The 20661-nt window shown below is 36.3% G+C and overlaps 1 protein-coding gene across 3 annotated transcripts in view; it reads right to left on the bottom strand.

Moving 5' to 3' along the window:
- DNAJC13 (DnaJ heat shock protein family (Hsp40) member C13) overlaps positions 1-20661 on the bottom strand; it is a 163847-nt gene that overhangs the window by 77728 nt on the left and 65458 nt on the right. For all 3 annotated transcript variants that reach the window (XM_005201940.5, NM_001113745.3, XM_059890073.1), the window contains 11 exons: positions 20256-20422; positions 20072-20151; positions 19820-19989; positions 19246-19345; positions 12918-13025; positions 12065-12220; positions 11252-11308; positions 8766-8887; positions 6510-6585; positions 3421-3516; positions 2526-2669 (listed from right to left, as the gene is read on the bottom strand). In XM_005201940.5, coding sequence (XP_005201997.2) covers positions 2526-2669; positions 3421-3516; positions 6510-6585; positions 8766-8887; positions 11252-11308; positions 12065-12220; positions 12918-13025; positions 19246-19345; positions 19820-19989; positions 20072-20151; positions 20256-20422 — 1276 coding nt within the window. The remainder of the gene's footprint in view (positions 1-2525; positions 2670-3420; positions 3517-6509; positions 6586-8765; positions 8888-11251; positions 11309-12064; positions 12221-12917; positions 13026-19245; positions 19346-19819; positions 19990-20071; positions 20152-20255; positions 20423-20661) is intronic.

The following is a 20661-nucleotide window of genomic DNA, read 5'->3' on the forward strand; positions in this document are numbered from 1 at the left end:
TTCTAAAAGTAGAAAGCAGCATAGATTAAAACATGAAAGTCAGTAACTTCATTAAGGAAGTGGCAAACTATATAAAATAAACCAATAAAACAGAGTAGATATCACAGAAAGAATAAAGGCAAAGTAGTAAATTTTAAAAAGTAAATGCTGTTTGAAATATAAAACATATTGACTGAAGAAATACTCCCTACAAATTTTAATTCTATGCATTATCATGAAAACTAATGTTAGGTGACTTGAATACAGTATATAAATAGCTCAAAATTTTAGTTTTAAGGACAAACCTTTCCTTAAAACCTCTAATTAAGTAATACTATCTTCAATTTCCCCTGCCCTCAGGACAAAAAGCTGGGAGTCTAGAATTATAAAAATGTAAACACTATGCAGAAAAAGGACAACCAGCTTGTCATAAACTAAGCTAATTTAGAGATGTAGGTTAAAAGCTCTAAGTGGCTAAACAAACCCCTAAACTGTAAAAAAAATTTACATAACATAAATAAGAAAAAACCAATTCTATACATTAGCCAAAGGTTATTATTAACACAACACAGAACATCAGAAATGGAACTGACTTTCTAAACATTCTGATTACATAAGAAATGCAGGTCATTTTAAGACTAAATAGTTAATCTGGACAATGATTAATTTTCAGACTTTAGTTGAAGCTCATTAATTACATATTTTGATATTAATGTTTCCATGAATAAAGTAGTCACAAAGATTATTCACTGTTTTATAAAGAAATTAATGTTGAAAACAGTACTCTGGCAGAAATAATTAGTTTACTACCACAATAATTTACTGACTAGCATATTAATATTTGGTGTCATTATTTGCTTAGCACTTTAGGTAATATCTCATGTAAATGAAACCAACTAACTGATAAAACATTATTGAAAATAAAAATATTTCTTTTCCATCTTAATTCTTACCTTTAAATAATAGATGCCATTCACATTTCTAGCTAAAATAGCTTTGTGTTCAATTTTATACTGGATAAATGTTATATATGAAATCTGATGCAAAAACTTATTTTCTGTATAATTACACCCAACAGCTTGAAACAAGTATTACTTCAGCAATGGGTTTAACTACTTGAACCCAGAAGCTTGCTATTTTTAATAACTATGAAAATCGTTCATATCTAAAGCCTTTCAATTTTCAAATGCTATAGCAATATTATCATGACATGTATTGCCTTTTATTATACGTACTTTTAATACTAACTTCCTTGTGCATCAAAGCAACCTCAAAGGACAGAGATAAGAGGTACTGCTATTCTGATTTTATGAAAAAGGAAAATAAAATTCTGAAAACCCTTAACTTACCATATGGGTTAGTAAGTGACAGAACCAGGCTCAGATGTAGGTTAACCAATTCAAAGTTCAGTCTTTTTACTATCCTAGACATTTGAAAGCCTATCTATTGATTCTTTATAGTGATATGTCACTCATTCAAATTAACATTAACTCATTATGCTCAAGTTCTAAAGAACTGAATTTTGGTCTCAATTTCAGATAGACACATAAGATAATAATATTTCTGTTCTGGTGCACCTGATGCCTTAAGTTTAGACATTCTGGAAATTCGTTAAGAAACCTATTTATTTTTAGAGACATATTATTTTCCTTGAATAAGAAAACAGCTACCTTAAATAAAGAGATGGTTCAAGAGAAAGAATATAAACATGGTCAACAAAATCTGAGATCAAGTCAACTTTTACATGAAACCTTAAACCATTTTCAACCACGGTACATTCCATCTTAGATAGAAGGATGAACATTACTGGATGAGGTTCTCTAGCACATACTACATGCTGAAGAATGAAACAAACTGTTTCAGATCTGACCTTGATTTGAAGAAGTAATAATGAAATTTAAGTACATACAGTAAATTTAACAATGTTAATCTTATTTTCAAAATACTTGTCTCAAAAAAGCTAAACAAGAAGGGCAGTTTTATTTCAATAGATAACAAAACAAAGTTCAGACAAGGAAGGAAAAAGATACATATGAAATTAAAAGTGTGGACACTGTTCAGTTATGGAAGAAAAATTAAGAGTGAAAAGAGAAAGTGGCAGTTGCTCAGTTATGTTCGACTTTTCGTGACCCCGTGGACTAGAGCCTGCAAGGCTCCACTGTCAAGGACCGGCGCCCACCAGACTCCTCTGTCCATGAATTCTTCAAGAAAGAATACTGAAGTGGGTTCCCATGCTCTTCTCCAGGGGATCTTCCCAACCAGGGATTGAATCCAGGTCTCTCACACTGCAGGCAGATTCTTTACCATCTGAGCCACCAGGGAAACCCAAGAGTGGAATTTTATATTAAATGATTAAAATCCTAACCACTGATTCATGAAACTATGAATTAAGAAGAATTTATATAAAACATAATCAGAACTAGGTGACGTATCTTTTCAGGTGTTCCGTCAAAAGTATCTGACTACCATTTCTATGAACAGTGACAACTGAAGTAACCTAGGATACATGGAAGTCTTAGAAGTTCAGAAGAAGACTTTATTTTTACCTCTTTTTGTGCAATGCCCATTCTATCCCTCCAGTGCATTAAGACAAGATCCACTTTTTCTTTGGCAAATTTTTCAACTTCTTTAGCAGCTTTTCCAGCTAGTCTTTGCCACTCTGGAACTTTATTAAATTTTCCATACTGATCCTATTAAATAATGTTGAATTCGATTACAGTCCTATATTTGTGAATTTATTTTAAAAATATAATTAGAGTGAGTCACACTATTTTACATGATTAAACAAATACTCAGAAAAAAAAAAAAAAACAGTGGAAAAACAAAGTGAACATTTCCACAACATATTATATATTTTGTCCAAGAAATCTTAAATTTTCTATTTTACAAAATGAATATTTTAGAGGGATAGCAAGATATTAAGTGGGAGATGGGTGCAGACAGAGAAATGAGGTGAAGAAAGGAAACAAACACATTCTAATTGTTATTATATGACATCATTACAACAGCATATCTTGAAAGTCATTAAGTAATTTTCTCAAAGATAGCCACCAGTAATAATTAAGACTGCTTTGTAAAGGAAAAAAAGCCCTACTTAGATTAATTTTTTCAGTGTTAGCCTCTTTCACCATTTATCAATTATATATTATGTGTTAATATCACTTTATAAATTTGAAACAAATTTTTAAAAAATCCATTATTTAATGTGCCTATATGCTGTTAGAGAAAAAAATACAAGATAATTACTATTCATAAAATTAGATTCTGGTGATAACTTAATTCTAAAGAACTGTACACTAAAAATAGGTTAAATTTTGGGGATGTAAATTTTACTTCACTAAAGCTGTTAATAGTAATAACTTAAAGGAATACTACTAATTAAGTGTTTCACAAAAAAGTACTCTTTCATACTGAAAAAACACTTATGACAAGGATATTTACCATTGCTATTTTCACATTATCTCTAACGTGCATCCTATCAGTATCCTTCTCAGGAACTGGATCGGAGCTGTCCAAGTATGCCAGCAAGCCTGGGGGCTAAAAACAACAATAAAAAACAAGATATACAATCCATTTTCAAAACAACTGCACACACAAAATCTAGCCTTCAAACACCAAATAAATTAATATGATGACTTAGCTTGAATGGGCGAATTTAATTCAGACAATCACTGTACCTACTACTGTGGGCAAGAATCCCTTAGAAGCAATGGAGTAGCCCTAACAGTCAACAAAAGAGTCCGAAATGCAGTAAGTACTTCGGTGCAATCTCAAAAACAAAACAATGATCTCTGTTCGTTTCCAAGGCAAATCCATTCAATATCACAGTTACCCAAGTATATGCCCCAAACACTAATGCCGAAAAAGCTGAACGGTTCTATGAAGACCTACAAGACCTTCTAGACTTAAGACCAAAAAAGAGATGCTCTTTTCATCACAGAGGACTGGTATGCAAAAGTAGGAAGTCAAGAGATACCTGGAGTAACAGGCAAATTTGGCCTTGGAGTACACAAAGAAGCAGGGCAAAGGCTAACAAGAGTTTTGCCAAGAGAATCCATGGGTCACAGCAAACACCCTCTTCCAACAACACAGAGACGACTCTACACATGGACATCACCAGATGGTCAATACCAAAATCAGATTGATTATATTCTTTGCAGCCAAAGATGGAGAAGCTCTATACAGTCAGCAAAAACAAGACCAGGAGCTAACTGTGGCTCAGGTGAATTCCCTATTGCAAAATTCAGACTTAAATTGAAGAAAGTAGGGAAAACTACTAGACCACTCAGATTTGACCTAAATCAAATACCTTATGATTATACAGTGGAAGTGACAAATAGATTCAAGGGATTAGATCTGATAGACAGAGTGCCTGAAGAACTATGGATGGAGGTTCGTGACACTGTACAGAAGGCAAAGATCAAAACCATCCCCAAGAAGAAGAAACGCAAAAAGGCAAAATGGCTGTCTGAGGAGACCTCACAAATAGCTGAGAAAAGAAGAGAAGGTAAAGGCAAAGGAGAAAAGGAAAGATACACCCATCTGAATGCAGAGTTCCAAAGAATAGCAAGAAGAGATAAGAAAGCCTTCCTCAGTGATCACTGCAAAGAAATAGAGGAAAACAACAGAATGGGTAGGACTAGAGATCTCTTCAGGAAAATTATAGAGATACCAAGGGAACATTTCATGCAAAGATGGGCTCAATAAAGGACAGAAATGGTATGGACCTAATAGAAAAAGAAGATACTAAAAAGAGGTGGCAAGAATACACAAAAGAACTATATAAAAAATGTCTTCATGACCCAGATAACCACGATGGTGTGACACTCACCTAGAGCCAGACATCCTGGAGTGTGAAGTCAAGTGGGCCTCAGGAAGTATTACTACAAACAAAGCTAGTGGAGGTGATGGAATTCCAGTTGAGCTATTTCAGATCCTAAAAGATGATGCTGTGAAAATGCTGCACTCAATATGCCAGCAAATTTGGAAAACTCAGCAGTGGCCACAGGACTGGAAAAGGTCAGTTTTCATTCCAATCCCAAACGAAGGTAATGCCAAACAAAGTTAAAACTACCACACAATTACATTCATCTTATACGCTAGCAAAGTAATGCTCAAAATTCTCCAAGCCAGGCTTCAATAGTACATAAACTGTGAACTTCCAGATGTTCAAGCTGGATTTAGAAAAGGAAGAGGAACCAGAGATCAAATTGTTAACATCCGCTGGATCATCAGAAAAGTAAGGGAGTTCCAGAAAAACATCTACTTCTGCTTTACTGACTATGCCAAAGTCTTTGACTGTGTGGATCACAACAAACTGCGCAAAATTCCTCAAGAGATGGAAATACCGGACCACCTCATCTGCCTTCTGAGAAATCTGTATGCAGGTCAAGAAGCAATAGCTAGAACCGGACATGGAACAACAGACTGGTTCCAAATTGGGAAAGCAGTATGTCAAGGCTATATATTGTCACCCTGCTTATTAAACTTATATGCAGAGTACATCATATAAAATATGTTAGGCTGGATGAAGCAAAAGCTGGAATCAAGATTGCCAGGAGAAATATCAATAACCTCAGATATGCAGATGACACCACCCTTATGGCAGAAAGGGAAGAAGAACTAAAGAGTCCCTCAATGAAAGTGAAAAAGGAAAGTGAAAAAGTTGGCTTAAAACTCAACTTTCAGAAAACTAAGATCATGGCATCAGTCCCATCACTTCATGGCAAATAGATGGAGAAACAATGGAAACAGTGAGAGACTTTATTTTCTTGGGCTTCAAAATTACTGCAGATGATCTGCAGCCATGAAATTAAAAGACGCTTGCTCCTTGGAAGAAAAGTTATGACCAACCTAGACAGCATATTAATAAAGCAGAGACATTACTTTGCCAGCAAAGGTCCATCTAGTCAGAGCTATGGTTTTTCCAGTAGTCGTGTATGGATGTGAGAGTTGGACTATAAAGAAAGATGAGTACCAAAGAATTGATGCTTTTGAACTGTGGTGTTGGAGAAGACTCTTGAGAGTCCCTTGGACTGCAAGGAGATCTAACCAGTGAATCCTAAAGGAAATCAGTCCTGAATATTCATTGGAAGGACTGATGCTGAAGCTGAAATTCCAATACTTTGGCCACCTTATGCAAAGAACTGACTCACTGGAAAAGACCCTGATGCTGGGAAAGTTTGAAGGCAGGAGAAGGGGACGACAGAGGATGAGATGGTTGGAAGGCATCACCTTCTGGATGTACATGAGTTTAAGCAAGCTTTGGGAGTTGGTGATGGAGAGGGAAGCCTGGCATGTCTCAGTCTATGGGGTCGCAAAGAGTTGGACACAACTGATTGACTGAACTGAACTGATGATTTAGCTACTGAGGATAACATTTATTATATGATAACTCCTTTGATTAGTATCTTTTATATTAAAAACAAACAGGTAAACTAAAAAAAAAAACAACAACAACAACCCTTAACCATATAAATAACTTATCAATGAAATTTTATTGGGTAAGAATATATATTCAACCAACTTACCAAAATGCGTTTCAACAAGTTTGTTGCAGTTGCATTATCAGCTGTCCAGAGTCCGACTAAATGTCTACTTAGCTGTCTGAAAAAAGCAGACGTTGAGAAAGGTTTGCTGCTTTATCTCAGCTAGAACAAAAAGGAATTTTTAAGAACAACATATCATGTAAGAAATAAGACTACAGTTAAAAAAAAAAATTCTACCTACTCAATACTCTGTAATAACGTATATGTGAAAATAATCTAAAAAAGAGGTGATATATATATATAACTGAGTCATACTGCTGTACATGTGGATCTAACACAACACCCTAAATCAACTATACTCCAATAAAAATTAAGGAAAAAATCATTCCGATGTTAAATACTAAAAATTAATATTTTAACTTGAGATATATGAGTTAGTATTTCTTCAAATTAAAATGCTTCCTTCTTGAACTCATCAATTTTCAACAGATCTAAATATGAAGAGGTAGGTTCTTACCACATATTTTTAAAGACAGGGAAACAATTAGACTTGATAATATAATTAGTTTGTATTACAAGTCCTGCTATAGTGATCATATCATTCTGGAATTCTTTGGAATTCTGAACATGAGCAAATGTCAACTATGTTCTAATACATACTTCCTGGCAAGGTCAGAGATAGAAAATATTTTCAGTTTTGAAGTCCGAACAAAGACTTAAAAAGCACTTTTGAGCTAAAAGAATATTTTGATTCAAAGTGAGTATCTAAGATTCACATTGAATCTAGGACTCAGTCATTTATTAATCTTAATCCCCACGATGATATCTGTTACCCAGACTGGAAGCTTCTCGTAAACAGGGAATACATTTTATTCACCAGAGACCCTTCTATGCTTTGGTAGGGATTCAACCGCCATTTGCAATAAGAATGAGGATGAATCCTGTGAGGGGAATGACCAAATAACCACTTAAGGGCATATATGTTTCACTACCAGAAGAAAGCAGTTTAATAAGAAAACCCAAACTGTGATTTGTTCTGACACCAAAAAAACAAAAATCACTACTAAAACTGTTTACTCTATGTCTCTCTGGAAGCCTATTAACATACTGAAGTAATAACACATAATTTCCTTCACTGGCATTTGCTAAGTGTCGTATTAATGATTCCTAAAAAGATTTTAATTAGAGATAAGAGATAACATTTTATAGCAGCAATTTATAAAAGATAAAGCAATGTAAATGATAAATAGTATTTCTATTATAATTTGACAGTTTTTCAATATTGTTACTGATCACAGTAGGGAATGCAACTGATTGATTAAACTGATTAATAAAAAGTAAGACAAATAGCAAAGGGCTAGCATAGGGGTTTAATGGAATAAGATATTAAATAGTCTCTACTATGTAATATCTTAGCAAATATATAAGGCAGTACATCAAGGAAATAACCTTTTAATATCTTTTTGTTTTCACAAGCAACACTGAAGACTACTTTTATGCCTAGTATTTTCAAGTAAGGGATGCAGATAGCTTCTCATAATAGTAAAAACAGAAAACTGCTGGCAGAGCAGCATACTACAGTAGCTAATAACCAAACATAGGTGATAAATACATGAAATTTTATTTCTACAATAAAGTAAGCATAAGTCAGCTATTTACACTATTATTTTAAAAAGCCAAAAAGAACATGATTAAAGTATTACGTCAAGAATTATAAAGAAGAATTAAAAGAGCCGGAATTCATACAGCAGGGAGTAAACAGATTTGTGTGTTTCCTCATATTTGAAGGATTTTTTTAAAAGAGATGATTTACGTAAGGGAAACCCTTTAACTGCAAGAGACTTAGGATAGGCTTGATTAGGTAAGGCTGGCTAGATAATTAAGTTTTCTTTTTTCTTAGAGTACCTAACAGACCAAAGTTATTTAAAAATCACTAGGTGGGTCATCTACATACAAGATAACCAGGAGGAAATGTAAGGAGAAAAGCCTTGGGGACATGTGGTTCTAGTTCCGTCAGCTACAAAGCACTCTTTTCCATGTTCCAGTCCCATGACTATGCGGTGTAGAGCTGGATGAGCAGAGAGTGGGGGGAAAAAAGCAGTTTTATTTTTTTCCTCCCCAGTTATGCAGGGACATGGACAATGATCTTTTGGGTACAATCTTTCCATAAGGAAAGGACAAGAACTAGGTGAATCAAAAGAAAATGAAACATCTGTGTAATCCAAACACTCTGTTTTATGTAATATCTGAACCCCTCCTCTAAACAAGTTAACTGATAGCAAATTAAATTTAACCTACCTATTTGTAAGCATCCTTTGATCTGAGCTTATTGTAAACATCGCAGTATGCAAGTGTCGAGGTAAGGCACCTTCACTTAGGGCAAGCTCCTGCATTTTTGTGGCAATTTCTTTGTCACCTTCCTTTGGAAAAAGGGTAAGATGATCCCTAAAGCAACAATCTAAAGCAAGCTATTTTAATTTTGTTAATTTTACATCTCTAGATAAAATAATTATTCAGTATACAATGTAATAAAAAATTAAATATGCAACTCCAATTATCTGAAAATAACATAGGTGAATAAAATTATAAGTTATTTAAAAACATTATTTGCCTTTGGAATAAGGTTTTAATGTTCCAAGATATAGTTATCTCATGAATTATACATTGCTTAACTTTAAAATTAGGTTCATTCCTTGAGTATATATCAGCCAATGAAGGGGAGAGGTGACTTACAGAAATCAGTAACTCCTACCAAAGGCATCTGCAAACCTGCTTGCTCTTGTTGGCAAAGATATATTCACTTTTATGGTGAATACAATTCTTTATTTTTTTTTTAAAAGAATGATGTGATGTTGAGGTAGTTCTTTGTATTCTTATTTCACTCTGCTTATTTAGACTTACTTTCACAAAAGGGTAGGATAGATAGGACTACTAATCAAAGATAAACAGAGCTATGAATTAAGCAAGCACTGTGATATTTAAGATGTGTGAAAAAGTAAAAATACAATGTTACTGAAAAAAAGTACAAGTATATAGTATAACTGAAGATTCAGAAGTATACAAATGTACATGCAGTATGAATATGTACATATACCATTTGATACAAATGAATGTAGTATGTATATAAATATACATAGTATGTATATGTACATATATAATTTTGAACATGGTCTGAGAGGAAATTCACCAGAAAACTAACAGCTGTTGTCTCTGGATGGTAAAAATACAGGTGATTTATTTCTTCCTTGTGTTTTTTCTGAAAAACCCAATACTTCTTAAAAAGATCATACACTGCTTTTACAATCAGAAAATAGCAACTTAAGATATTTGCCAGGATTTCAGTGTAAATTAAAAAAGCCTCCCTATACAGACACTGCTCTAGTAACTGGCTAGGAATCTGACACCTGTGGCTTGTACTGAAGTCAAAATGGCCTTTTGGTCATATCTGCCACTCATTAAATATTTCTGAATGAATGGCAATATATTAATGGATCAAATCCAGGAAGACTCATTGGTATGGTCTCATGGTCCTAACTGTCCTTGGCGACTTCAAACTATGTAAGTGAGAGATGTGGCATTTACTTTGGAAGCTAATATTAAGCATAGAACCTATTAGCTGAAGGGGGACAATTCACTTTTATTTCATGAATACACTAAAAATGCAAATAAACTTTGATGTTCCAACCAATCTAAGTCTATATATAATTTTCAATAGCTGTTTAACAGTATACTAATACTGTGCTTATTATTTAGCTACTTGTTATATTTATGAACTATAATGGCAGAGTTTTTTGACAAAGAGAGCATTCTTACATTTTATCCAATTATGACAACAAAAGTATATAAAAGCCATTAAACTTATATTGTAAACATCCAGTATGTAAGTTCATATTAATAGCCATGATCTCATCTTCTAAAAAATATCTATCTATACAAAGTCGCTCAATTGTATTTTACTCTTTGTGACCCCAAGGACTGTAGCCTGCCAGGCTCCTCTGTCCATGGAATTCTCCAGGTCTGAATACTGGAGTGGGTAGTCATTCCCTTCTCCAGGGGATCTTCCCAATTGAGGGATCGAACCCAGATCACCCACAGGGCAGGCGGCTTCTTCACAATCTGAGCCACCAGGGAAGCCCAAGTAAACTGGAGTGGGTAGCCTGTCCCTTCTCCAGGGGATCTTCCCAACCCAGGAATTGAACTGGGGTCTCCTACATTGCAAGTGGATTCCTTCTTTCCCACCTGAGCTACCAGCTGAGCCCCAGAAAAAACACATAAGGCTAAAGCAACTATCCTGCAGAAGCAAGAGTTCATGTCCAACAATATCATGTCCTGATCTCTGGGGCTTAAATATATATGCAGGTTAGCATGAGAAACTTTGTGTTTCAATATTTATTTAATACTACTTGGCTATAACTAACTCCATTAATAGATTACCATATAGACTTAGTACCTGAATGAAGTTTCAATACCATCACCACTACCATCCATAAAAGAGAGGAAGAGAGAAACAATGCTAACTATTCTTTTAAAATAAAACAAATAATGGAGGACCACAAAAATTCATTTGCTCTAAATCTACTTACTTAAGAACTTTAAATTCTTAGTTTATTATTGAAGGATTGTTGTTGCAAGTAGTTTAAAAGTAATATAAACATTTAAAATTACTTTTCTTACCCAGAAATACTGCATATTTCCCATAAAAGACTGAAAGTAACTTTGTCAACCCAAGTTAAAAGAGCCAATCAACATTCAAGTAAGTTGAACTTTCAAAATTGTTTTCTCACCTCTATTATTGCCTTCATAACCAATCCAGCTCCCTTTATAATTGCCATGGAAGGATGCTTTAAAATAGGAAGAAAAAAGTATCACAGAATAAAAGAGTTTTATTCCAACATATTTAGGGGTTGCTCTTAAGAGGGATACACAGTTTTATGCAAGGTATTAAGTCATAAAATTGAAAGTGAAACCCTTTCACCCTTTCAAGCCATAAAATTAGTACAAAGCTACATCTCAAAGTCAGTTCACAGTATGGTTTAAAAATTTTAGGTATTCTTACAATATACCTTTACAGATACTACAGAGAGTTTACAGAAGTAGAAACAGCTAGTACTAATGTGAATAATTATATATATTCTACTTATTGGAATGATAAATATAAAATAATTATGATATTAACATAACAGAAATAGACATTTATAAATATAAATATCATATATACACATGTGCATAATAAACATGATGGCATTATATGAAATAAATGTTTTCAATTGCTCATGAAAGGCCCTGCTAAAGCTCACCTTAATATTTGGAAATTTATAAAGAAAAGAGAACTTTGAGTTGATCACAGGAAAAAAATCAGTTTTCCACTACTTTTAAGATGGAAAAGATGGGCAACAGAGTCAAATATTGATCAAAAGCCATCAATAGAGCTCTACATGAAACATTAAGAAATCAGTGAAATATTCTAATACTATAACATACTAGGCTGTATTTATTTAGATTACCACAGAAGCACACATACATTATTTTATAAACAAACTGACCAAAAAGTGGTTCTCTCGGATTAGTTGTTACCTGATAAAAGTGTAAGCTCTCACCTGAAAGAGTTTAAAGAGTGTTCTTCCATTGGATGCTACCATCTCCAAGAGCATATCGAACTGCTGCCCTTCTGTTGTCTCACTATATGGAGCACACAGGGCAAAAGTAAGGAAGTCCAAGAGTGAACTAATAACTAGGGCACCAGTCCCATGATCCTGAAACAAAGTAACATATTACCTTGGCTTAGTGCAGAGAGCTTCACAGCTAATAATGGGTTTTTTTCTGTTATCCTATTATGTGAGAAGTAAACATTTAATTTACCAAAATGAATTTTAGAGTGCTCTCAACATGAGTACTACTGGAAGCAGTACTTGTTTTACTAATGTAGTATATCCAGTGCTTACCTTATCTCAGGAAGAAAACAGTTAAAATTCAGTCAAATTTCAAGAGAATAACCAAGACTCCTCAAACATGTATAACTAATGTTAATGCATATTTGTATAAAAGGCAATCTTGGACAAAACCTGCAAAGCTCTAGCAATCTGTTCATATTCCTTCTAGATGTTACAGACTGCCCATCTCCAAAACTGTTAACCAATGATTGAGGAATAAAAAAATTTTTTTAAGCAAATTATTTCATAATGACATTTTTAAAGCGAGCAGAAAAGTAAAAATCTGGTATATAACTAAAAAGTTAAAGGCTTTGTAATTTATCCTTTCCTAAATAATTAAATAGCCTTAAGACACTATTTTATAGTAATAAAATAAGTAAGTGAGCAAGCTGAACTGTAACCAATACTGAAATGAGGGCCACAATTTAAAACAAAACAGAACAAAAACTGTCCATGTTGTATTTTCAGAACATCCTCAATCTCTATGGTATCACTCATTACAAATTTAATTTTAACTCACCACATGGGAATTAAATTTCTCCAGTAAGTTTTCCAGAAACTTCTTTGAAGAGAGAAGAGAAGCTTTGTTTAGCTGTTCTTGTCTTAAGTCATAGTCATCATGCATGGGCTATTGATTAAAAACAGTGATAAATTCATAAGCAGTTGTATCACATAAATGCTATTTATGAAGAGTACTCAGTGAACACTGAAAGAACTAAAAACTACATCCTTTAAATTTAAGGCAGAAAGGAAACTTGTGATAAGAAAAGCAAGCAGAAATGATGATTTCTACTGGGTCTGATGAGACTGTGGATAATTTGCCTAAGCGTAAATAGTACTGCAAGGGTACTTTTGAGAGAATAAGTCACAGATCTCCCTCTTAAAAAGCAAATAACACCCATTCTGCCTCCCACAATTTTATACTATAAATTTGAAACTATAAACTTAGCATTTTAAAGTAAGTACATTTTAAAGTAAGTACTAAAATTAACACCAAATACTTCCTTGTCTCAAGATGATCCACTTTTGACAGTTGGAATAAACTAAGAGCATAAAAAGGATTCCAGCATGATAGTTAGGAGTAAAGATCAAATTCTAATTCTGGTAATGACTTTAGCCAACCTTCAGTTCAGTTTAGTCGCTCAGTTGTGTCCGACTTTTTGCGACCCCATGAATAGCAGGATGCCAGGCCTCCCTGTCCATCACCAACTCCCAGAGTTCACTCAAATCCATGTCCATTGAGTAGGTGATGCCATCCACCCATCTCATCCTCTGCCGTCCCCTTCTCCTTCTGCCTCCAATCCCTCTCAGAATTAGAGTCTTTTCCAATAAGTCAATGCTTCACATGAGGTGGCCAAAGGATTGGAGTTTCAGCTTCAGCATCACTGCTTCCAATGAATACCCAGGACTGAACTCCTTTAGAATGGACTGGTTGGATCTCCTTGCAGTCCAAGAGATGCTCAAGAGTCTTCTCCAACACCACAGTTCAAAAGCATCAATTCTTCAGCGCTCAGCTTTCTTCACAGTCCAACTCTCATGTCCATACATGACTACTGGAAAAACCATAGCCTTGACTAGACGTACGTTTATTGACAAATACCTCTGCTTTTTAATATGCTATCTAGGTTGGGCATAACTTTCCTTCCAAGGAATAAGCATCTTTTAATTTCATATCTGAAATCACCATCTGCAGTGATTTTGGAGCCCCCAAAAATAAACTCTGGCACTGTTTCCCCTGTTTCCCCATCTATTTCCCATGAAGTGATGGGACCAGATGCCATGATCTTTGTTTTTGGAATGCTGAGCTTTAAGCCAACTTTTTCACTCTCCACTTTCATTTTCATCAAGAAGCTTTTGAGTTCCTCTTCACTTTCTGCCATAAGGGTGGTGTCATCTGCATATCTGAGGTTATTGATATTTCTCCCAGCAATCTTGATTCCAGCTTGTGCTTTCTCCAGCCCAGCGTTTCTCATGATGTACTCTGCATATAAGTTAAAAACCAGGATGATAATATACAGCCTTGACGTACTCCTTTTCCTATCTGGAACCAGTCTGTTGTTCCATGTCCAGTTCTAACTGTTGCTTCCTGACCTTCATACAGGTTTCTCAGGAGGCAGGTCAGGCGGTCTGGTATTCCCATCTCTTTCAGAATTTTCCACAGTTTATTGTGATCCACACAGTCAAAGGCTTTGGCATAATCAATAAAGCAGAAATAGATGTTTTTTTGGAACTCTCTTGCTTTTTGGATGATCCAGCGGATGTTGGCAATTTGATCTCTGGTTCCTCTGCCTTTTCTAAAACCAGCTGGAACACCTGGAAGTTCAGGGTTCACGTATTGCTGAAGCCTGGCTTGGAGAATTTTGAGTATGACTTTACTAGCATGTGAGATGAGTGCAACTGTGTGGTAGTTTGAGCATTCTTTGGCATTGCCTGTCTTTGGGATTGGAATGAAAACTGACCTTTTCCAGTCCTGTGGCCACTGCTGAGTTTTCCAAATTTGCTGGCATATTGAGTACAGCACTTTCATAGCATCATCTTCCAGGATTTGAAATAGCTCAACTGGAATTCCATCACTCCACTAGCTTTGTTTGTAGCCAACCTTAGACACAGTTAAATTACTTTAACTCTCTCAGTTTCATTTTCCTCAGTTATAAAGAGGGAATAAAAATACTTCCCTTATTGGATTATTATGAAGCTCAAATGAGATAATTCATCCAAAATTATTCAACACTACTATTACTTTTTGTTCTAGTGTTTCCACGAATTCTTTTTAAAATTAATTTATGCACTTTTGTCTGTTCTGGGTTTTCATTGTTCTGCACAGTCTTTCTCTAGTTGTAGCGAATTGGGGGGGCTACTCTCTAGTTGTACACAGGCTTCTCGTCAGGGCGGCTTCTCTTGTTGTGGAGCACTGGCTCTAGGGACCATGGACTTCAGTAGTTGCGGCTTGCGGAATCCAGAGAGTGTGGGGTTCAGTAACTGTTGAGCAGGGACTTAGCTGCCCTGTGGCAGCTAAGTGGAATCTTCCTTACCAAGAATCGAATCAGGTCCACTGCATTGGCAGGTGAATTCTTAACCACTAGATCACCAGGGAAGTCCTTCACCAATTCTTTAATGGAATTACTTTTAATAAAGATAATAAAATCCACTTTGGGAATAAATGCAAGGTTTTGTACAAGTGATATTATACAAGGTTTTATACAAGGGCTTCCCTGCTGGCTCAGACAGTAAAGAATCTGTCTGAGATGCAGGAGGCCTGGGTTCATTCTCTGGGTTGGGAAGATCCCCTGAAGAAGGAAATGGCTACCCACTCCAGTATTCTTGCCTGGAGAATCCCATGGACAGTGGAGCCTGACGGACTACAGTCCATGGGGTTGCAGAGAGTAAGACACAACAGAGCAACTAACACATTCAAGTGATTACTTATACTTAATGTATACCATTAAGTCTGCCTAAAATACTTACTATAAGGAACATATACTCTACACAAAATTGAAATAAACCAAAAATTTCAGTTTTACAGCTTTCTCCCCACAATAAGCTGTCTGCAAGTTAGAGTTTTACCTCGCAAACCGGTTTCAAATGTGCCTTCTTTAGTCCATCCTACTTCAGCATTTCGTTTCTTACATGATAATTTGCTCTCCATGCCTCTAACTTGACCTCTAATCTATACTTCCCATACCATCCATGAATTTCCTAAAATTCCACAACTGACATGTTACCATTCCTCTGTTGAAAAAATCAGTTGTTCTTTAGCATGCAAAACTAGCTTCCTTGATACAAAAGACTTTTAATGGTCTCTGCACACATCTCTAGCTCTAACTCCTAAACCTGTGTGCCTACATTCATGTTATGATCCACTCATATTCAATTATTTTTCGTTTCCCAAATAAACTTTTGCATATGCTAATTATTCTTCCTGCCTCTTGAGAAACCTGTATACAGGTCAGGAAGCAACAATTAGAACTAGACGTGGAACAACAGACTGGTTCCAAATAGGAAAAGGAGTAAGTCAAGGCTGTATATTGTCACCCTGCTTATTTAACTTATATGCAGAGTACATCATGCAAAATGCTGGGCTGGAGGAAACACAAGCTGGAATCAAGATTGCTAGGAGAAATATCAATAACCTCAGATATGCAGATGACACCACCCTTATGGCAGAAAGGGAAGAACTAAAGAGCCTCTTAATGAAAGTGAAAGAAGAAAGTGAAAAAGTTGGCCTAAAGCTCAACATTCAGAAAACTAAGATCATGGCATCCGGACCCATCACTTCATGGCAAACAGATGGGGAAACAGTGGAAACAGTGACTAACTTTATTTCTCTGGGCTCCAAAATCACTGTGGATAGTGACTGCAGCCATGAAATTAAAACACACTTACTCCTTGGAAGGAAAGTTATGACCAACCTAGACAGCATATTAAAAACCAGGGACATACTTTACCAAAAATGGTCCGTCTAGTCAAGGCTATGGTTTTTCCAGTAGTCATGTATGGATATGAGAGTTGGACTGTGAAGAAAGCTGAGTGCCGAAGAATTGATGCTTTTGAACTGAGGTGTTGGAGAAGACTCTTGAGAGTCCCTTGGACTGCAAGGAGATCCAACCAGTCCATTCTAAAGGAGTTTAGTCCTGGGTGAACTCAAGCTGAACTCCAGTACTTTGGCCACCTGATGCAGAGAGCTGACTCACTGGAAAAGACCCTGATGCTGGGAAAACTTGAGGGCAGGAGGAGAAGGGGACGACAGAGGATGAGATGGTTGGATGGCATCACCGACACAATGGACATGGGTTTGGGTGAACTCTGGGAGTTGGTGATGGACAGAGAGGCCTGGAGTGCTGTGGTTCATGAGGTCGCAAAGAGTCGGACACGACTGAGCAACTGAAAACACTGAATTATTCTTCCTTAGGAAAGTCTTCTCACAACTAGAAATATCTACCTGACCTTTAAGATTCAGATCAAGTGTAACATATTCCATAAAGACTAACCTAGAACCTTTTGTCTTCTCATCACAAAATCATAATCAAGTCCTGCTTTTTAGGGATCCCATGGCTCCTACTATGTATACAGTTACATACACATGTGTAGCTCAACATTCAGAAAACTAAGATCATGGCATCTGGACCCATCACTTCATAGCAAATAGATGGGGACAGTGTCAGACTTTATTTTTTTGGGCTCCAAAATCACTGCAGGTGGTGACTGCAGCCATGAAATTAAGACGCTTACTCCTTGGAATGAAAGTTAGGATAAACCTAAATAGCATATTCAAAAGCAGAGACATTACTTTGCCAACAAAGGTTCGTCTAGTCAAGGCTATGGTTTTTCCAGTGGTCATGTATGGATGTGAGAGTTGGACTGGGAAGAAAGCTGAGCACCGAAGAATTGATGCTTTTGAACTGTGGTGTTGGAGAAGACTCTTGAGAGTCCCTTGGACTGCAAGGAGATCCAACCAGTCCATTCTAAAGGAGATCAGTCCTGGGTGTTCTTTGGAAGGAATGATGCTAAAGCTGAAACTCCAGTACTGTGGCCACCTCATGCGAAAAGTTGACTCACTGGAAAAGACTCTGATGCTGGGAGGGATTGGGGGCAGGAGGAGAAGGGGACAACAGAGGATGAGATGGCTGGACGGCATCACTGACTCGATGCAGATGAGTTTGAGTAAACTCCGGGAGTTGGTGATGGACAGGGAGGCCTGGCATGCTGCGATTCGTGGGGTCGAAAACAGTCGGACACGACTGAGCAACTGAAGTGAAGTGAAGTGAACCTTACTAGACTGTTAGCAAATTCAGGGAGGAATTTTTTTTTTCTTTTTTGCTTGAGTCTTTCTCTTTATTTAGCAGGGTACCTCCTTCAAAAGAAACCAAAGAGTTTTTTAAAATTTCCATCAATATGAACTTATGGATTTCTTTTTTTTTTTTTTAATTTTTTTTTTAAACTTTACAATATTGTATTAGTTTTGCCAAATATCGAAATGAATCCGCCACAGGTATACCTGTGTTCCCCATCCTGAACCCTCCTCCCTCCTCCCTCCCCATACCCTCCCTCTGGGTTGTCCCAGTGCACCAGCCCCAAGCATCCAGTATCGTGCATCAAACCTGGACTGGCGACTCGTTTCATACATGATATTATACACATTTCAATGCCATTTTCCCAAATCTCCCCACCTTCTCCCTCTCCCACAGAGTCCATAAGACTGATCTATACATCACAGCAGGATCCTCTATGACCCACCTCCCAGAATATTGGAAGTAAAAGCAAAAGTAAACAAATGGGACCTAATTAAACTTAAAAGCTTCTGCACAACAAAGGAAACTATTAGCAAGGTGAAAAGGCAGCCTTCAGAATGGGAGAAAATAATAGCAAATGAAGCAACTGACAAACAACTAATCTCAAAAATATACAAGCAACTCAGGGAGGAATTTTGTCTTGACATCTTAGTATTTCTTTTTGAAAACAGCACAGTGCCTAGTTTATAGGCTATGCTTAGCTCAGTGGGTAAACAATCTGCCTGCAATGCAGGAGACCTGGGTTTGATCCCTGGATTGGGAAGATCCCCTGGAGAAGGAAATTGCAACCCACTCCAGTATTCTTGCCTGGAGAATCCCATGGACAGAGGAGCCCGGCAGGCTACAGTCCATGGGGTCCCAAGAGTCGGACATGACTTAGTGACTCAACTAACTACTACTACTAAACAAATGTTTACCTGAATAAGTAAATGGCTGTAAGAGCAAGTTAGGAATTATAAAAACACTGAATTTAATTGAAACAATAAAATCTAGGTTTGTGAAAATTGAAACCATCAGTCACATAGATTCAGCTTCCTTGAGAAAAACACCAGTACTTACACACATGAGGGCACAGAGCATATCAACAGCTGCATGGATGACTCCATTGTTGCTCCTCTTGAGTGCTTTTACTACCTTCACTCCAAGACGCTCCCGAAACCTCATGGGACAAAACAATAGCATATAGTAGCAACACCAGAGCATCATACTATTATTTTACTATAAAACTATTACACAGTAAGTTATTTTAAGTTTCTACTACATTACTACAGCAATTACATATTCTGAATCCCATATCTAGAACATAACAGTTTTCATAATTTTTTTCCTTTGGAGGGGCTGGGGTGGGCGGGGGAGCAGTTGAAGGTTGATTAAAGCTAAAAGGCTTGAACTTCCCATTCAAATTCACTAAAACAAGAGTCAGTAATATCATGGGTGAATGTATAAATAAGAGTCAGCAATATCATTTCCATTCATTCATCTTGCTTTTTTATATCTCATGAATAGAAACTACTATACCACCATATTAAAAAGTAACAAGTTTAATCAGATATAAGGAGGTAAATTTGTTGATTATTTGCTATTTTGAGTTTTTCAAATTCTTACTAAAAAAAAAAAAGTTAAGGCAACTTACTTTGGAAGCTGAGTAAAAGCTAGAAAACCAGCTTTGGAAGCCACAAGCCTCCTCACAGCCTGGAACTGACTCTCAAGTTCTGCATTTGAAGCAACAACATCCCCTTCCTGGGACAATAATGCCGTTATGGCATTATTGATCAGTTTTTCTTTGTTTTCTGAGAAGAGACCCTAGGTGAGGAAGAGTATTTCAAAAAAGTTTCTATACCAAAAATTAATGACAATGAACAAATTATGACACAATTTATCTTACATCCTGCGTCACTGCATGCAGAACTCCACTATATGAAATGTTAGCGTTGAACCTGAACACAGCATCTGCAAAGTTGCCATCTGTAAGGAAATGAATGATTCAAAACGATTTAGAGGTCTGCACTGTATTTATTTATTGTTAAGTAGATGGATAGAAATGAAATTATACTTAAATCAATACTTACTTGGAGGTGTAGCCAAGAATCTGAGATGAAGGCTCTCTACCTCCTCATCGACAGGCATGCTGAGTAACCCCCATCGCTGACCTTTATGAGTTGATGTCATTTTTACACAAACATCTCTGTTACCAGAGGCTCTTACTCCATCCAGCAAACTTGCTAATAAGGAATCTCTAAGCAAAGTTAAAAATAAAAAGGTTTTAGGATTGATAATCTAGGGAGATTTTCATTTAGAAAGCAACATAGGGCCTTTAGAAGGTAACCAGCTCAGGGGGGCACCCTGGGTACCAGGGAAGTACTAAGGAGAAGTGGCAGGAGAGAACCTGACCTCCAATACTAGTTCTTCACTTTCCTGTTTCACATCATGTACAAGTTACTAAAGAAATGGATTGTTAATATTTTCCTCTTGTTT

This window comes from Bos taurus, chromosome 1 (genome assembly GCF_002263795.3).
Source record: "Bos taurus isolate L1 Dominette 01449 registration number 42190680 breed Hereford chromosome 1, ARS-UCD2.0, whole genome shotgun sequence".
NCBI lineage: Eukaryota > Metazoa > Chordata > Mammalia > Artiodactyla > Bovidae > Bos > Bos taurus.